General features: G+C 44.6%; 1 protein-coding gene across 1 annotated transcript; it reads right to left on the reverse strand.

Moving 5' to 3' along the window:
* Positions 1-17400: 17400 nt before the first annotated feature.
* LOC101281487 (GTP-binding nuclear protein Ran-like) lies at positions 17401-18406 on the reverse strand. Its single transcript, XM_012533129.3, has one exon. It carries the CDS (start codon positions 18344-18346, stop codon positions 17696-17698), a length of 651 nt encoding a protein of 216 aa, XP_012388583.1. The 5' UTR covers positions 18347-18406; the 3' UTR covers positions 17401-17695.
* Between the last annotated feature and the right edge of the window lie 235 nt (positions 18407-18641).

Consider the following 18641-nt stretch of genomic DNA (forward strand, 5'->3'; position numbering starts at 1 on the left):
CAGTCATCACAAAGTACTGCAGATATGGTAAGCGATACAGAACCGTAATCTGCATTCACCAGTGCACGCTCATACACACTGGACTGTCAATGATGGCTTGACTTTTCAGAAAACATCCTCTTGATGGCAAGTCCCTCGCTGAGACACATGTGAGGGGATTAGGTGTTTCAGCAACACTTAATATGGGTGAAAAACATGGCAGAACCCCAGGAAGGCTAAAGCTCTTAGCTGCAGCGTGAGGACTGCAGGTGGTTTCCTTGCCTTAATTAAGGCCGGAAGCATTGATGATGTGGCTTAAGAAGGAGACTGACACCTGAAGATCACTTCAGGTGATGTAGGGATCTAGAACTTCCTACAAAGAACCACTTGCTTCCCTAGTGGCTTTATGTCACATTCCTTAAAATGTCAAGTGGAAGCTTCCAGCCACATTCACTGAACACCGAGATCTCAATGCACAGTGGTAACAGCAGTTTTGCAAAAGGCTTTGATAGAAAACCCTGGAAACTCAAGAGACCCAGCAGCCTGGAGTGTCTGGACTCTCTAAGGAAGTATTCAGAGAGGCTGTTGCCTTGAGCAGAGAACAGCCACTCTGCCCACTTCTCACTGAGCCAGTGTGATAAGGGCTGCTCGAACCCTGCTGGGCTGCTCCTTAGGAGATGGGCGTAGACGCCTGCACTTAGTCACACGCTCTTTCTGAGCCACATGGAGCTGGGGGTGGGGTGGGGGGAGGAGGATACTCAGACAAGATAAAGCTCGCTAAGCCTGTCCTGTGCTTACGGACGTCTACGGGCACTGCTACAAACTGCGCAGAATCCTGGGCATCTTTCCTGGCCCCCTTGCAATAGCATCCGGTTCCTCAGCTAACTCCCCCCAGGCGCAGTGAAGAGCTAGGGTGAACAGTAGCTTCATCACCATGAGAAACCAGGACATGTGGGCAGAGGGGAAGATGTGGTGTTCCCGTGACTGTGGGCTGTCATCGTCAGGGATGTGAGCAGGGCCCCTATCTACCAACAGCAAGGAGACTCCACACTGGAACTCTTCCCGAGTTCTGCTTAAACTTGGTTTCTAATTTCTTGAAACGGTCATGGGATCTACAGCTGAGATAAGGGTATTAATATTCACATATTGACTTTGCTTTTAAATTGCATCAGAAAATACTGGGAGCTTTCAAAACTTGCTGTAATATTCAAGCATAGAATAGGACACTCTATCAGACTGTAAACCTTCCCATTGGATCTTGCATCTCGTGTGTGTGTGTGTGTGTGTGTGTGTGTGTGTGTGTGTGTGTGTGTGTGTGTGTGTGTGTGTGTGTAACGGTTTCTGTGAGGTCTTTAGCTATGTAGGGCTCGTCAGCTGATTTACGCTCCAGCATGGTGAACAGCAGGGTAAGCCTGGGTTCCCTTGGACCCAGTAAGGCTATGATTTTGTGGGAACGTTTATAATATCATGTTTGCTGTCTCTCTTCTCCTAAAGGGTGACTGAGGAAACCGGTGATGTCCCTGGGGCTTTTGCATGAGTCAGGCAGCGCCGCTTGCCTGTGAGCTGTTGGCAGGCTCCAGCCACCAGCCCCTCCCCGTCCTGGGAAGCACATCCCTCTTGCTTCCATGCATTCCTTATTCTGTCCTGAAAAATGTTTTTTCCTTAAAAGAGAGAGGGCTGTGTGTGTGTGTGTGTGTGTGTGTGTGTGTGTGTGTGTGTGTGGAGAGAGGTAGATAGAAGAACGGGTGACTTATATGCTTCAAATTCCCTTCCATTTTATAGGGGGGTCGCATGCTATTTCCAAGACAGAGACATTCTATGAGAAACAGGTTTCAATAGAGAGTCCGAAATGACAGGAATGGTTTAAACCCAGCACTGGGGAGAGAATGCTGCCTCTAGGTAACACACATCGAAAACGATTCCAAATGTTTTCTCTGATGCCAGCGGTGCAACCTTCTGGATAAATCATTTCACACCACCCTGTTCAGCACACTGAGTGCAGATGCATGCCCCGGCCTCAAAGATCTAGGACGGAAGAGCAGCCGCCCCTGCGGTGCCACCACCCCAGGAGGCGCTGCTGGCTGTTGCGGCCCAGCACGCCCCCAGCAGCAGCCCAGGGACCGGTGACAGGCTCCGTGTGATGCAGACCAATAAACTCGGCCCGCCGGGACCGAGTTTCCCTGGGTACACAAGCATCCCCTCCTCTTTATTTTCCTTGGGACCCGGTGAATCATCTTTTGTACCGTCTTACATGGTGTGACTCATTTCAGGCTATTTTCTGCCCAGTCTCAGCCCAGTGGCTCATCTCTGGAGAGGCCCTTCCTCATCTGTTAAATGTCATGAGTCACTACACTGCACTTGGTAGCAACTCCAGGCTCGCTTCACGGGCGCTGAGCGTACTCAAACAAGAAGAACAGAGCAAAGAAACGGCCTTCCTGTGGGTGAAGCTGCCCAGGCCTCTCCCAGCCTTATTTTAAGACCATAATTTGCATATTCCTTCATGGTGGTGACAGTGTTGGACCTGGTCATTTTGCTCTCTTTGCTTTTATCGGGAGGCATGTGTGAATCAAATGCAGGCTGCAACGTCAACATCTGTTTCAAGAACTATTCAAAACAAACATGGCTCTGTGGCGGTCACTCCCATTTCCTAATGGTCCCCTTCTGCTCCCTTCTTCCAGTTTTCTTTTCTTCATGTGACATTTCAGAGCAGAAAAAATCTTTTAGTTTTTAAATTTTTAAATTAAAAAAATTTGGGGGGAGGGTAGAGTTGATTTACAATGTTGTGTTAGTTTCAGGTGTACGGCAAAGTGAATCCATTAAAAAGGTTTTTTTAAAATTTCTCCTTGCATGCCCTTTCTAATGTCTGACAAAAGTTTTTCCAGTTGGAATTTAACTCGTTTAATCAGAAAAATAAGAGTTTGTTCAGTATACCTACAGGGATATTCCTATTCTCTGGAGATTTGTGAACATTCGGGTGTCTCTCTTTATTTTAAAGAAGCTCATAATGATTCCTGCTTCCACTGAAGCACCAACGAGAAGGTGCAGAAGTGGCTGGTGTCTGGTTCAGGTGCTCTGGGCAGCCTTGGCTGCCCTCGGATGTTGGCTGTGACTCCTGCTGGCCGGGGCTGCCTACAGCCCTGCGGCATATGTGGAATCTTCTCGGCAGAACAAAGGCAATCTTTTCCCAATCGTTTGATTTCATTGTTTTCATTTTTCAGGGCAAACTTTCAGGTTTATACAAGGGTAAGACTCAGCTTTTCCTGGGTTAGGACATGGACTGTAAAATATTTTGTTGGGTCAGGACACATGATGTGCCTCAACCTGAGATGTGCTCAGACTGTTGCTCCAGGCCCAAATGCCTCGAAAGTTTAGGTTCTGAAGGACAAGTGACAGGAAACAGTGGCAGCTACGCTGGATGGTCACCTAGAGAGCAAGAGGTCCTAGGTGACCTGAGCAGCGGTCCTGATGATTAGACAGTGTGGCTCTTAGTCGAGCAGCCCTGACAGGTCATCACTGGCTTCGAGATGCGCGGCCACTCCACAGCTGCGGCCCAGAGAACGTGAGGCATAGCATGCTTTTGCTGTGTGTTTTAAATTAGCTTAGTCAAGCTATAAATATTTGGGCTAATTTCTAAAAAATGAAATGTCTCTGTCAAATCCAGAAGACTGGCTTGTGTGACGCAAATTAACTTCTTATGGAGATGAGGTCTGGAAAGCAGGATGGAAATGTGTTTCTAACCCCAGCTGGTCCAACAGGGTGATGGATCATAGGTTAAATTTGCTCTGAGGATTCCTCAGTTACCTCAGATTCAAATGCCTGTCTGTGGAGTCTTAGTAACCTCTGTGGAATGCCAACACCAGCCTCGCACAAGCATCCGCATCTCCTGATGCACAGCTCCTCCTATGAGCCGCTTCTGAACTGATTCCCACCTTCCCCTACTAGAATAATTTGTCTTTCTTTCTGCCGTGCCCTGTGTCTCCATTTCCCTTGTCAATAACAATAGAGACCCTCTATCCCAAGAACCTTTCCTATAGGTGACCTTTCTCTTCCTGAGTTTTCTTTTTTCAATTTTTTAATGAGTACAACACTTTAACTGCATAGTTTTGAAAAACACATAAAGCCAATATGCAGCTGCTCAAGCTCATGCTACTCTGATAAATGCAAATGAAATCAGCAACGAGATGCACTTCAGACTCAAAAGATAAGCAAAATGTCATAGTCAGAAAGTCCTGAGTGACGGCAGAGCAATGTGCATTCTGGTACCTCCAGAGAGGAGCGCAAATTGCAATATCAGGACTTGGTAAAGTCGAAGAATTGCGCTTAGGCTATAATTGATCCACTTCCATAAGCTATGAGAAATTCTTCTAGCATGTGTATAAGGAGATTATCCATATGTAATACACACAGACACATATATATAAAATGGCTAATTACAACAGTTTGCAAGAAAAAAATTGGAAACAACATAAATGTCCATTCTTCTCTATAGAACAATACAGAAACTAAAATAAGTGAACTAGAGCGTCACATGTTGATGTGGATAAATCTCAAAAACATTCAGCCAAAAGAGCTTAATGAGTGTTATACTGGACATATTTAAATTGTAGATACTAATACTTAAATAAAGCTTAAATCCGCAAAAAACCACCTCTAGTACCCTCTTCTTTTCCCATCCCACACCCTTGCGCAGCCACCAGTGAACAGTGTTACGTATGTGGTGTCTCCCCTGGACAGTGCAGAAAGAAGACACAGAGGATGCTGTGTAGCTCTGGGCAGGGTGCCATGTTTTCCCTCCATGTTGTGGTGGGGTTTGTGGGCTTCTGTCTGCATATTTATGAGCTTCTGTAGGGGGCTCTCCTCCTCTCCTTCTCTCCATTCTCACCTCCCCTCAGCCTGAATTCTTCCCATGAATCCCTTTTCAGCCCCCAACAAGGAGACTATAGTACATGAATCCTATGGCATTTCTTTCTTTTTTCTTTTTTTTTTAATCAGAGGATAATTGCTTTACAATGTTGTGTTAGTTTCTGCTGTACAGCAAAGTGAGTCAGCTATACGTGTACACATATCCCCTCTTTTTTGGGCTTCCTTCCCATTTAGGTCACCACAGAGCACTGAGTAGAGTTCCCTGTGCTATAATAGTATGTTCTCATTAGTTATCTATTTTACACATAGTAGTGTATGTATGTCAATCCCAATCTCCCAATTCATTCCCCCGCCCTTACCCCTTGGTATCCATACATTTGCTTCCTATGGCATTTTTATTTGCCATGGGAGCATATCCATCTGGGGACAGTTCTGTCAGAAAGAAGACTGAATAAACTATCTCCATCTCAGAGGAATTCAGGGTAGAGAAAAGATAAAGAAAGGGTCAGAGTCATGTTTTTTCCTTCATATTCCCTACTGGATTATAATAAAATTTTGTTAAGATTTTGTTTCTTTCCAAGTGACTATAATTTAAAAAAACTCTATTGACAAGAACTTAACACACATTTCATCTATTTAATTTTAATTTCAACTCTGATGTCAATGGAGACTATTTCTTAGGTGGCCCTAGCTCAGGTTAAAGTAAGCCAAAATGGTAACTAGTGAGGCTATAAGCTTTTCACTAAGTAGATTAGCAATTTTAGTTTTCAAATGATCTGACCATAAATTACTTTATTTCTGAGCAATCTGAGACCTTTTGAAGGATTCCTGAAGATATTTTAAAGAAATGCTCAGGCTTCAACTCTTGCTCTTTATTTATTCCATCAATACATTCATACTTCCATTCTTTCTAAGTTCCAAATAATTTGAAGACTTAATTAAGGCTGAATTTAATAACTATATGATTTTAAAAAATATTTATTTATTTATTTGGCTGTGCCAGGTGATTAGTTGTGGCATGAAGGATCTTTAGTTGTGGCATGCGAACTCTTAGTTGCGGCACATGGGATCTAGTTCCCTGACCAGGGATCGAATCCGGGCCCCCTGCATTGGGAGTGCGGAGTCTTAGCCCCTGGACCACCGGGGAAGTCCCAATAACTATGTGATTTTTGATGTATGCTTTTTGAGAAAATTATATAGAAGGTCAATTCATCACTTTGTACGCAATTATCTTGAGTCACTGTTAATGTTTACACACAAAAAAGATTCCGATTTTAGTTAGAAATTGTAACCTAAAATTTTTAGGATACAAAGAAAGAGAGAAAAGTCTACATGATAGAAACACAAACTCACCCAAACCCCATCATTCGTGAACTTTTTCAGTGACATCATTTACTATGGACAGCAACAGAAACGGCTAAATTTAAGCTCGAGACCCACATCCAATGACCATCTGGGCCAATCTTATCCTTGCATCTCAAGCCAAACATTATCAAATAGAAGTAGTCATATTTTTTTCCAAACGGGCTCTCCAAACAATAAAAAATATCAAGGCACAATAGTAGAGAATCAGCAGTCCCTTCAGGATGGAGGTTCAAAATGTAGAATAGAAAAGTTGTGTACTGGAAGGTTGCAGGGGTTTATAAAAGATTAAAAATAAGAGATATATCTTAACATAATTGGCCTAATACCAACTTAGATGGAAGGAAATGGATGAATTAGCTTCTAGAAGTGTTTTGCATACCTGATTTTATCTCAAAATATGTTTTTATGTGCTTTCCACTGTACCTAATAATGTCCTATTATCAATAGACCATGCAGTTTATTTTTATTTTTTTTTAATTTGTTTATTTATTTTTGGCTCCGTTGGGCCTTTGTTGCTGTGCGTGGGCTTTCTCTAGTTGCAGTGAGTGGGGGCTACTCTTGGTTGCGGTGTGCGGGCTTCTCATTGTGGTGGCTTATCTTGTCGAGGAGCACAGGCTCTAGGTTGTTGTGGCATGTGGGCTTCAGTAGTTGTGGCTCGCGGGCTCTAGAGCGCAGGCTCAGTAGCTGTGGTGCACGGGCTTAGCTGCTCCGCAGCATGTGGGATCTTCCCAGACCAGGGATCGAACCCGTGTCCCCTGCATTGGGAGGTGGATTCTTAATCACTGTGCCACCAGGGAAGTCCCCATGCAGTTTATTTTTTGCACAGTAGACACATTTTTACCAATATTCCCATACTGTTGACAAAAAGTTGATGGCTAGCTGGCAAGGAGATGAGTAGAGTTATTTGATCTTTACAAAACTGGCATTCTTGATCTGGGACTCATTACAGCAATGTTTTGCTAAACCAACCTCTGTTCTCTTTAGAACAGCACCAATTATTATTCTAGAGATTCAGTATTAATGTATTTGTTTATTTTATTTTTCAACAAGCTTTTATTTAATCTTAGTGTGTCCTGGGCAGAAGGGTTACAGGGATGAAACTGTTCTTGTCCTTAAAAAGTTTACAAACCAGGAATTATAATATAATGAGAAATTCCTTTCACAACGATATATGCAAAGGGCAGTCAGAACATAGGAGAAGCCCATATTTTCTCTGACTTAGGGAAGACTTCACAGTGGCAAAGATACGTACTGAGAATTCTCTGGGTATATAAGTGAGGAAAGTACATTTGAAAGAGAGAACAGAGTGTGCAAAGGAATGGAAGCATGAGAGAGTATGATGTGTTCTGTACAAACAGTTCACTATGGTGAGAGAGTAAGATTAGAGTGAGGAGGAAAGGAAGGGGAGACAAAAGATGAGAACAGACAGGCGTATATCAGAAGAGGCTCAAATTTACCCTTTGGGCAATTTAGAGCCACTGAAGAATTTTGAGCCAACATGTTCAATAGAAAGACCTCTCTAGGCACTTCCCTGGTGGCGCAGTGGTTAAGAATCTGCCTGACAATGCAGGGAACACGGGTTCGAGCCCTGGTCTGGGAAGATCCCACTTGCCATGGAGCAACTAAGCCCGTGTGCCACAGCTACTGAACCTGCACTCTAGAGCCCAAGAGCCACAACTACTGAGCCCACATGCCACAACTACTGAAGCCCACGTGCCTAGAGCCCGTGCTCCGCAACAGGAGAAGCCACCGCAATGAGAAGCCTGCGCACTGCAACAAAGAGTAGCTCCCGCTCGCCGCCAACTAGAGAAAGCCCACTGGCAGTAATGAAGACCCAATGCAGCCAAAAATAAATAAATAAGTAAATAAATTTAAAAAAGGAAAAAAGGAAGACCTCTCTAGAAAAGTTGGATAGGACAGATTAAATGTGTGCAAGAAAATCTAGAGACACAGAGAACATTCAGGCTATTGCAATGGTCCAGAAAGAGGCGACGAGTTCCTAAATACGGATCCAGCACCTGAGTAAGGATCTGGGAGATATTTAGGAGGGAGACTCACAAGACTGGGCTTTCCTTGGAATAAGGGTAGAGGAAACGGAAGGGTGTAATATGACTCTCAACAATCTCATCTGGATAACTGATGTCAGCCATGGACACCAGCAACGCAGCGGCAGTAGCTTTGGAGATGCTTGGGAGACCTTAATATGTAAATATATAAAAGATAGTTGGATATGTAGCTCTGGAATTAAAAGGAAAAAAAAAAGGTTTTGACTGAAGATAAGTTATTGGGGGTTATCTGCATTTTCAAGGAGAGCTAATGGTTAAACATGGACCAGCATACAATGCATGTGATCCATTCCTGGTGATGGACCCTGGGTACAGCATACCTGGTTGCTCCTGGGGAGGATTTTTCCCTTTTGATGAAAGAGATATGACAGATGGAATGTTGGCTGCCATATCGGTCAACAAAGGATGTCACAGTCACCAGCGATTGCAGCCCTCTAATGTGAGCCAGTGAGCCCTGAGGAAACTCAGGAAGGAAAGCATACCTGCCATCTAGCAGCCATCAGACTGCAGCCACTCCCCACCGTGAGCCCTGAGGAAACTCAGGATGTGAAAACACAGGATACTGGCCCCAGATAGCTGAGGTGCCTATCAAAGGAATGATTGCAGTGAGCCCAGACTCTTGCATCTTCCCATATACAGCAAAGCTCTAAACTTAACTTGGGATATCTGGTTTTTTGTAATTAACAACAGTCTTTTGATGTTCAGACAACCTGCTCTTTGTCGTAAGGCATCTATATGACCTGGCTGCCCCCTCACCTCCTTGGAGCATTTCTCTCAGGGTTACTTGAGATGCTGCCTCCCGGGCCTGAAGTCCTAAAAATTCCCGCCAAATAAAACGTCACTCTCAACTTTTAGGTTGTGAATAGTTTTTTAGTCGACAGATACATGAAGAGCTCTCACTACTAACCTTTTCGCCTTTGGACTATGTTGAGTGAGGAGGTGATACCTAAAGAGGAAGGCCAACCTGATGGGGACTGAAGTGTGGGAAGATGGAAGGGAGTTGGGTCCTTGATGACATAAACTACTGAACCAGCCCTGAAACTCCAGACTTCTTGTTACGTGAAGGTTTATATTTCCTTGCTGTTTAAACTCCATTCATTTTAATATTTTGGTACTTAGAGCAGACATCATCCAAACTAAAAAGCCTCTTTCTGTGAGATAAGGTAGAAACAATTAAAAATAGATAGAGCGACATCTTATTTTGTGGGTAAAAGGGCAGTAGACTGAGGGAGCTCTTTGTGTGTGTGTGTGTGTGTGTGTGTGTGTGTGGCTTAAGAAGCTAGATGATGAGAGAGGGGATGACATTGAGGATTGATGACAATTACGAAGGGGATGAAAGAGGATCTGTCTTCGGACGTGAATAAGACTGTCAAAGAGTGTGTTGGGCAGAGTCAAGGCCTAAGATCATATCAGACAGTGGCACTAATTTGCGTGGCTATATAATCTTTTCTATGTTGTCTTGGCTGGATAGGAAGGAAGTGCAGGTAGAGGGATGGATACACTGTGGATCAGGGAAGAGTCAGGGCCTGGAGGACATAAGGAGTGACTGAAGCAGGAGGGAGGGGAATAGGAGGATAAGAAGCTGTGGTCAAAGAATGGGCTGTTGGGGTCTGAGAACTCAACAGTGAGAGTAGATACAGGCTGACCATGTGTAGCCTGTGAAAAAGGCCTGTGTGTGGAGCATAGAGAACAGGGGAAGTGGTACGAGATCATGATGGAGAGGTAGGCCTGAGCCAGATGTGGTAGGGCCTCCATATAAAGAGTTGAGGTTTTCATCTAAATAGGCTGAGAAGCCATTAAAGGGATTTAAAAATGGCAATGAGGGGCTTCCCTGGTGGCGCAGTGGTTGAGAGTCCGCCTGCCGATGCAGGGGACACGGCTTCGTGCCCCGGTCCGGGAGGATCCCACATGCCGCGGAGCAGCTGAGTCCGTGAGCCATGGCCGCTGAGCCTGCGCGTCCCGAGCCTGTGCTCCGCAACGGGAGAGGCCACAACAGTGAGAGGCCCGCGTACCGCAAAAAAAAAAAAAAAAAAAAGGCAATGACATTGAAGAGCCTTTAGAAAGGCAATGATCTGATACTTTGGAAAGACCACTTCTGGAGGTTGTGTCGAGAATGGATAATAGGAGGGCAAGAAAGAAATCAGGACAGCAGTTGGCTGGTGACTGCAGTAGTTGAGGCAAGAGGTAGGGACGACCTGAATCTAGAAGGTGACAGTGGAGGGAGAGAGAGAAATAAGTAGCTTCAATATATAATTGGGACATAGGACCAATAGGACTCGTAGGTGGAGTAGATTACGGGGTAAGGAAGAGCAAGAAGACAAAGAAAATCCCTAAATTTTGGTCTTTTGCAAAGTGATAGTGGTTCCATTTACTGACAAGGGAATATTGGAGAAAAAAGTGGATTTCTTGAGGGGAGATGGGGGAAGCAGAGAGTCGAGGGTGCTAGTTTGATTATATCACAAGGAGATGTCACACATATAGTTGGATATTTGAGTCTGGAGCACAGAGAAGAGATCAGAGACAAAGCATAATTTTGGAAACTGTATGTGGGTACCTCCCCACTACTCTTTCTTTCCCATCACCACTGTGTGGCACCTGTATTATTTGGAGGGAATTGACTCCTCACCTGGAATCTGATATGGATCTCGATTGTTTTATCTCAATCAAGATAATCCTTCCTCTCCCACATCATCATTATTGACTGAGGTAACTCAGATCGAAGCCTCCCTGCACATGGCATTACCCTATCCAAAGGAATTGCATCAGAAGTACGTATGTGAAAAATTTGGGCCAATGGGACACATGGAAGCTCATTTCTGGGATCTCCTAAGCAAGAATGTTTCCTGTCCTTCGGAGAGCCCAGAGAAAGCGACCAGAAATCAACCTTCTCTCTCATTTTGGACGGCACGATTTGTGGATGTAAAATCTGGAACTGCTGCAGCCATTTTGTCAACATGACGGACATCAGCTTGAGGAGGAAGCTAACAACATGGGAGATGGGATAGAGACTTGGAAAGAAAGTGGTCCCCTGATGATACTGTTGAAGCCCTGAAGACTATCTCGCTTCTGAACTTTTCAGTTATGGGAACCAATAACTGGCCCCCCTCCCCACTTTATTATTTAAGACAGAGTTTGATTTTTGGTTATTTGCAGTATGAGTCCTAACCGATGACTCCTAAGCCACTAGCACATAAATCATATTTCATCCCAGGGAGAAAATGTTGAGAAGTGAGATTGAATCCCGAGGCATCCCAACCTTAGAGACTGGGCCAAGGAAGAGGAACATAAAAGAGAGAAAAGGAACAGGCAGAAACACAGAAGGCGACGCAGGAAAGTGAGGAGTCACTGGGCGGGGGGGGGGGGAATGTGTTTGAAGAATGAGGGAGGAGTCCCCTCTTTGAGAGCTCCTGGGAGTTCAGGTAACATGAGGGCAGGTACATGACCTTGGAAATGGCAACATGCAGCTTGCTAGTGACCCTGTCAAGTGCAGTCAGAAGAGGGGAGGAGGGAAGCTGGTAGAGTAGAAGGCAGGGGAGAAGGGGTTCGGGAGTGAAGACAGTGGGTGGACACACATTTCAAGAACTTTTGCTGCAAAGACAGGAAGAGCAGCGAGTCAGGAACAGCCAGGGCTGTGGGGCTGGGAGAGTTTGTTTTCATAGCTTTCATCTTTTTTTTTTTTTTTTTTTTTTTTTTTTTTTTTGCGGTACGCGGGCCTCTCACTGCCGCGGCGTCTCCCGATGCGGAGCACAGGCTCCGGACGCGCAGGCTCAGCGGCCATGGCTCACGGGCCCAGCCGCTCCGCGGCATGTGGGATCCTCCCAGACCGGGGCACGAACCCATGTCCCCTGCATTGGCGGGCGGACTCTCAACCACTGCGCCACCAGGGACGCCCCATCATTTGTTTTTTTGAGAATGGAACAGACGAGCGTTCCATATGCTGAGGGAACGATCCAGAGGAGAATAGTAAATAAAGGCTGCAGAAAAGAAGAGCAAGTGCAGAGGCGCTCCTAGTAAAGGTGAGAGGGATGGTACCCGAGGACAAGAGGAGACGCTTAGTAAGAGCACAAACACCTCGTCCTTCGTCAAAGGAGAGAACAAAGAACGTGACTGGGTAAAAGAAGGCTTGTGGATTTGTGCTAAGAAGTTGGAGAAGCGTCTGTTCTGTTTTCTCAGTTGAGTGTGAGTGAACATCACCTGCCAAGATGTAGGAAAAGCATGTGATCAAATGTGGTCATGGCTTCCCGGCAGGACAGAACTTTTCTTTGTTAGGCTTCTGGAAAATGACCTTTTACATTCCTGAAGTTGTAAAACTCTTCCAAGTGACTTTCTTGTCTATTAAATTCTAAAAGGGATGCCTTACATTTTTTGAAAGTTTTGCTACATGTAAATGGGACAGGAGGGGGTGATGGAGGGGGTGTTTCTTTTACCGCCAGTTTAAGGTTTAGGCAACTGGATTCAGATTCTCTTAAAGCTGGTTTTTGTTAAAGGGAAATTTAAAACTTTCCACCTGAAATATTTATAAGCCCGTGACATGTTATTTTCTCTCCAACAGAGAGTTCCTGTTTGCTACAGTTAAGTTAGCTCACATCTGTGGTCTTCATTGACAAGAGTCCTGGCCTTTTCCTCTTTCTTTAGATTTCCTCTAGTTCTCTGGTACTATGAAAAGTTGGAAAAATAATTTATAACACTTAAAAATCAAAGCTATAACTAAAATATATATTCTTCATAGCCTAGAAGAAAATAAAGTATCATATTCCACTTCTCTGGACAGTTTTATAATAAGTGTCAAGTTGAGAAACTGCTTGATGTTTCAAGATGAGTAGTTATGACTTCTAGTTATAAGTTAGTAGGGGGCTCTTATTACGTTGTAATTATAGGTTTTAGCTAACAAGATAATTTAAGTTAATTAGACTATTATAAAGACCATGTAGAGGAGGAAAGTGTGGGTTATTGTTTTGTGAACACTGCTGGATTTGTCCTCATTTTGGGCAGTACGAAATAACTTATTTTGCACAAAACCACTTAAGAGACTTAAAATACAACTTCGTGTGTAACCTCTCTAGCTGTGCAATTCTAAAGAGCGAGCCCATCATATCCACCTGGGGTACTGGCTTCAAATCCTGATGACACGGAGCTGAGAACAAGGACTAATTTCATTCAAAGTCAAATCCAGTCTATGAACCAAAGTGCCTTGGGGTCAGAGATGAAAATACAAGCCTTACTCAGAATGTTGTTCAAAACACATGGCCCAGGAGAGGGTAAACCCACACATTTATAAAACACACTCAGTGGGACAGTTCTAGGCTTTTCTGAAAGGTCGTCAATTAAAACCACCTTAAAGATGCTTTGTTAGAACAGAAGATTTCAATCACGGTCTTTCTAGCTACCAGTGTATAACTATTTGGATTTAAAATAAGTTTTAACTTAAGATATGTAACTGCATATGGTATATGTCTGTGTGGTGCGTGTGTATAAAACGTTCCTTTAGTGAAGGGACTTGAGTGAATGGTGGGGGCGGTGCCAGGTGAGAGAGTCCAATAGCTGTGATCACATTTTAAAGCTGATCTTCAAAGAGGTTCTCGTATTGTACTGAATAGCTCAGCACCTCAGGTCATGAGTTTAAAGGTATTTCCTACAGCAGTGGAGCTCACGGAGTTATCCTTACTCTGGAAATGTCAGATACGGATTCACTGGGATGAAATTGTTAATGGGATTATCAGTAGAAATTTGATGTGCTTTCAGGTTGCAGCCAGGAGAGCGAAGTTTGGCTAAACTGACTAATTACTGATCCCAATCAGTAATGACCATGCTTATGGTTTTCATTTTCTCTTAATAGGGGCAAGTTCTGTGTGTCCCCTGCCCAGTTCAAAAATAGAAGAGGTGAGAACAAGAAGGAAAAAAAGAAAGTAAAGCCCCAATCATCATTTTTTTTTTTAATTTTATTTTTGGCTGAGTTGGGTCTTCATTGCTGCGCGCAGGCTTTTCTCTAGTTCCGGCGAGTCGGGGCTACTCTTCATTGTGGTGCGCAGGCTTCTCATTGCGGTGGCTTCTCTTGCTGTGGAGCACGGGCTCTAGGCACGCAGGTTTCAGTAGTTGTGGTGCACGGGCTCAGTAGTTGCGGCTCGCAGGCTCTAGCACTCAGGCTCAGTAGCTGAGGTGCACAGGCTTAGTTGCTCTGCGGCATGTGGGATCTTCCTGGACCAGGGCTTGAACACGTGTCCCCTGCATTGGCAGGTGGATTCTTAACCACTGCGCCACCAGGGAAGCCCAAGTCCCAATCATTAACCTTGGATTTGTGCCTTTTCTCTTGAATCCTCTTCCTTATCTTGGTAAGAGAATGTCATGCTCTCTCAGTGGGATTTTGAAGCCTTTCACCAGCTTTGTTACTGGCTCAGATATAGCCCAGAGTCAGGTAGTTATTTAGACACAACTGTCTGCTTTTCATCAAGTCATCCAGACCTATCTTCAGTGACACATTGGCAGGGCCAAGGGGACCTGCACACAGCCCTGTCAGGGAAGATGAGCCGGGAGCCATGAAGAAAGCAGGGCCTCAGGTGGCCCACGCCAACTTCCCACTCATGGAGCTCCATGCCATTCATAGCTTAAAGCAAACCAAACAAACCCTGTTCCCTTTCGAGAGGAGTGGGCAGGTTTCAATTTTCTCTTGGATATGGCCAACAATCAGAATTTTTAGGCAGGAGATAATGGAAGATTGAATGTTTTTCTTCTTTTAAAAAATATCTAGGAGTATTAAGCTAGAGCAGTGAAAGTTCAGACAATTATACCATTTTCTTTTGTTTACTGTTTTTCTCAAATTGAAAGAAAAACAAACTACAAGCAAAACAGATTTGGGATGAAAGCCAAGATTTGTCTGTGGTTCGATTTTGCACTGCCCTGTGGTTCGATTTTGCACTGCCCTGTGGTTCTGATTCCTTTCTCTGTCACAGGGAATATGCAGTGGCCCAAGCCCAGAGTGACTTTCAAGTTCTGCATCCCTAATGTGGGGTTTTTAAAAGTGTGTTCCACTGAGAAACCGTATTGCTAAATGCTCCCTGTAGGAGGAGTACACCTCTTCTTATATCAGACTTGGCCATGTGACTTGCTTCAGCCAACGAAATGTGTGTTGCTTCCAGCAAAACCTTAAGACCATCACAAGGTTCTACCATTTTCCTTTTATCTCCTCCATGAGACCAGCAATGGCTCAAATGGGAGTTGCCCTTTCAGCCTTGATCCAAGAGTTAAGAAGATGCTGAATAGAGCTACAGCTACCTAGCAGCTGTCTTGTAAAGTGAAAGAGAAATAGAGCACTGTTGTTATAAACCACTGAAATTTTGTTACTGCAGCATTACCCAGCTCATCCTCACCAACACGTTGTCAGGACAAAGGGGGCTCTTTGTATCAAATGATTTTTTAAATGCTACATATGCTATCCCACTTAAAACATAATAATGTAGACTGGCATTTTAAAAGATGTCCAAAAATCTTGCAGGAAAGAAACTGGTTTACTACTGTAATCTAGCATTTTCCCAGTAATCTTGAGTAAAGAATTTTTTTTACATAATACTTAATAACTTTTCACCAAACACACTTTTTAAAAAAGCTGCCCTAATGCATTTTTGTCTGTTACCTGAAACAGAGGTTGATTCATGAAGCTGGTGGCTCTTGTGAACTTCTGCAAACTAGTCATTACTGGCTTCATTCCTTTGTTTGTTCATTCATTCATTCATGAAAAAATATATCAGGTACTAGAGTTAGTGTTGGAGATGCTAAGGTCTCCCACTGCTATCTCGTGGGTGTGCAAGAAATATCACTGTCATTAATTTCTATAAGTGAACTTCATTTCTGACTGGGTATCTAAGCACATGTACCAGGTTGTTTTATTTTATTTTATTTTATTTTTTGCGGTACGTGGGCCTCTCACTGTTGTGGCCTCTCCCGTTGCGGAGCACAGGCTCTGGACGCGCAGGCTCAGCGGCCATGGCTCACGGGCCCAGCCACTCTGCGGCACGTGGGATCTTCCCAGACCGGGGCACGAACCCGTGTCCCCTGCATCGGCAGGCGGACTCTCAACCACTGCACCACCAGGGAAGCCCATGTACCAGGTTTTGAGAGTATGATTACTGCTGGTCACATGTCCACTGTCCAGTTCCACATGGTGGCTTCGGGACTGGGGATGTGACACCGTCCTATGAGTTTCAGGCCAAGCCTAGGGCGTGGGAGCATCTTTGCAGGGGTCTCCACAATCCTGCGTTGCTGGGCACATCACCCAGCCCTTCCCTCCACGGCCTTAATGCTGCTGCCAAGAAGCAGGGTTCAGTTCCTTGCCCCGGGACTACAGGAGGCAGAATTCTATGACAGCCTCCAAGATTCCTGGTCCCAGGGGTACACACACCTTTCCTGAGTTATACAACGAACAATAATCTCGGTACTGCTGTGTAGGGAGTTTGCAGATGTGACTGAAGTGCCGAATCTGTTGACCTTAAATTAAAGAGAACAGTCACGTGAGCCTCACCTAATTACACAAGTCCTTTAAGAGCAGAGCATTCTTCCTGCTGGTTGTAGGAGAGGAAGCCAAGGATTCAAAGCATGGGAAGGATTCAACACGCCATTGCTGGCTTGACGACAGAATGGAGGGCAGCCCTGACTGTCAGCCAGCAAGGAAGCATGGGCCTCAGCCCCATAAGTGCCAAGAAACTGAGTTCTTCCAGCCCGAGTGAGCTTGGAAGCGCGTTTCTCCCAGCCTGGCTGACACCCTGATTTCAGCCTTGTGATACTCTGAGCAGAGACCCAGCCCTATCACACTGGACCTATGGAACCAGGATTGTAGACTCTAGGACCAGCTGGGTCTATAGAACTGCGATCAGTGTTTCAAGCTGCCAGGTATGTGGGGATGTGTGATGCAGCAAAAGAAAACCAGCACATGCACCCCAGGCCCTGTCTTCTCTCTTCCTCTCCTCTGGCCTGGGGTCTCTGTTTCCAGTTTGGAGGGGAAATCAGAGAGCGTGAGGGAAGCCTGGGCAACCTTACTTCTTCAAGACATTCTCTCTCTCTTTTTTTTTTTTTTAGATATTTGAAATACAACTTTATTCTGATTCTAAACGAAAAGGAATGGGAATGACAGTTAAGATTCCACCACTGAATATTGTGATGTGACTGTAGCAGTCTTATATTTGAAACTCAAGGAGGAAAGAACTGTGTTCCAAAACACCTAAATATGCAGGTCCAAAAAAATGAAGGTTTGTTTGTTTTTTTTAACTGCCACATTCACTCCAAAGCCCATTCATCTCCTTCAGCATCCCAAACAATAAGCACATGTTCTGCTTAGCTATGTAATAAAGTGGCAAACATGCTGCACCACTGACATCACAGGACAGTTGCCTATAAAACTAGACTTCTGACGCTGGGCTCCAGCTTCACTTTTCTCACAGGTCATCATGTTCATCCGGGAGGGCAGTTGTCTGAGCAACCTCTAGATCGTGCTCGTACTGCGCTGCCAACACTGGGTCCATGACCCCCTCTGCTGGGGCGAGAGCAGGCATGGCGACGAACTCCGAGTTAGGGTCTCCGATCGGTTTTCTAGCAAGCCAGAGGAAGGGCTTTTCAAAATTGTAGTTACTTTTGGCAGAGATGTCATAGTACTGAAGATTCTTCTTTTGGTGGAAGACAATCGACTTTGCCTTAACCTTTCTGTCCTTAATATCCACTTTGTTGCCACACAACACGATGGGGATGTTCTCACACACTCGTACCAGATCTCTATGCCAGTTAGGCACGTTCTTGTAAGTAACCCTCGATGTTACATCAAACATTATGATGGTACACTGAGCTTGGATGTAATAGCCATCTCTCAGTCCACCAAATTTCTCCTGGCCAGCTGTATCCCATACGTTGAACTTAATGGGTCCCCTGTTGGTATGCAACACAAGGGGATGGACCTCAATGCCCAAGGAGGCTACATACTTCTTCTCAAATTCACCAGTCAGATGGCGTTTCACAAATGTAGTTTTCCCAGTACCGCCGTCCCCAACCAATACGAGCTTGAACTGCACTTGGGGCTCTCCTTGCGCAGCCATCGCGATGCTGCTTCCAGAAGCGTCTCCGCGCCCGTCTGACTCAAGACATTCTCTTTACAACCTCTTCCTCTCACTTCTTTCAAAGCCCGCATGTGGGTTTCTGTTTTTTGATAGGTATCTCACTTCCTTTTTAAAATTTTTATTGGCGTATAGATGAGTTACAATGTTGTGTTAGTTTCAGGTGTACAGCAAAGCAGTTATACATATACATATATCCACTTTTAAAATCTTTTTTTAGAATCTTTTCCCATATAGGCCATTACAGAGTATTGAGTTCCCTGTGCTATACAGCAGG

The sequence above is a fragment of the Orcinus orca genome, chromosome 12, assembly GCF_937001465.1.
Source record: "Orcinus orca chromosome 12, mOrcOrc1.1, whole genome shotgun sequence".
NCBI lineage: Eukaryota > Metazoa > Chordata > Mammalia > Artiodactyla > Delphinidae > Orcinus > Orcinus orca.

What these genes read in the sequence shown, in the direction of transcription:
- LOC101281487 (XM_012533129.3), bottom strand. Translation starts at nt 18,346, where the DNA reads ATGGCTGCGCAAGGAGAGCCCCAAGTGCAGTTCAAGCTCGTATTGGTT.